The sequence below is a fragment of the Haliaeetus leucocephalus genome, unplaced genomic scaffold, assembly GCF_000737465.1.
Source record: "Haliaeetus leucocephalus isolate CR32 unplaced genomic scaffold, Haliaeetus_leucocephalus-4.0 Scaffold395, whole genome shotgun sequence".
In the NCBI taxonomy this organism is placed as follows: domain Eukaryota; kingdom Metazoa; phylum Chordata; class Aves; order Accipitriformes; family Accipitridae; genus Haliaeetus; species Haliaeetus leucocephalus.
In genome coordinates this window covers 321,367-322,148 of record NW_010972831.1, presented here as the reverse complement: position 1 = coordinate 322,148, position 782 = coordinate 321,367, and the positions used below count along the sequence as shown (strand labels likewise).

At 61.8% G+C, this 782-nt stretch overlaps 1 protein-coding gene across 1 annotated transcript in view; it reads right to left on the bottom strand.

Moving 5' to 3' along the window:
• Positions 1-210, bottom strand: part of RFC2 (replication factor C (activator 1) 2, 40kDa) — a 7,587-nt gene extending 7,377 nt beyond the window's left edge. Inside the window, exon 1 of the mRNA XM_010573489.1 lies at positions 43-210. Within this exon, the coding sequence (XP_010571791.1) occupies positions 43-164 (122 nt within the window). The 5' untranslated portion in view covers positions 165-210. The remainder of the gene's footprint in view (positions 1-42) is intronic.
• Positions 211-782: the final 572 nt, after the last annotated feature.

Genomic DNA, 782 nt, shown 5'->3' with positions numbered 1-782 from the left:
CCCCCCAGCCCCGGCGCAGGCCGCGCCGCCTCCGCCGCTCACCAGGGCAGCTCGTAATGGCCGCCGCCGGCGGGAGCGGCCCCCGGGGGGTCGGCGGATCCCCGCTTCTCGCCTGCCGCGGGCCCGGCCTTCTCGTCCCCCACGGCCTCCACCTCCATTTCCATCCCGGCGGCGGCTGGCCTGGCCCGGCCCCGGTCTCTCCGCCGCCTCCGTGAGGGGAGGGCCGCGCTCTCGGGCCCGCCTCGCGGGGCGGGACGGCGAAGGCCGGGGGGGTTCTCCCCCGCCCGGCCGGGGCGGGCTCCAGCAGGTCCCGGCGCTTTCGGCGGCAGCTCTGGGAGGCCGCTGAGGGGGGGCGGCGGGGGTGGGCTTTGCTGGGGAGGGACTGGGGGTAGGCCTAGGGGCCGCTCACGGCACGGCTGGGTGGGCTTGTGCTCCGCTGTTTTGGAGACTGACTGCTTTTACTGCCCTACTGACTGGTTAAGTGTTAATTAATAAAAACAGGAATACGTTTGCACTTCAGGAGTCTAAACCTTTGTTTCTTCTTCTAGCTACCTTTATTTCCCCCTCTAAAATGAAAACAATAAAAGATGCATCACAAAATACCGTAAGTAGTTATGTTATAATGGGGGTATGTGGTTGTGGTGCTACCGTTAGAATTTGGGTATCCGTACTGGTTTTAAACTTGAGTAGTTACTGGGGTCTTGGTACATCTTTAAGATCTGCTTATGCTCCACGTAATCAATGACATTTGTGTTAGCTCAGTGAGCAGAGGATCTGTCCTT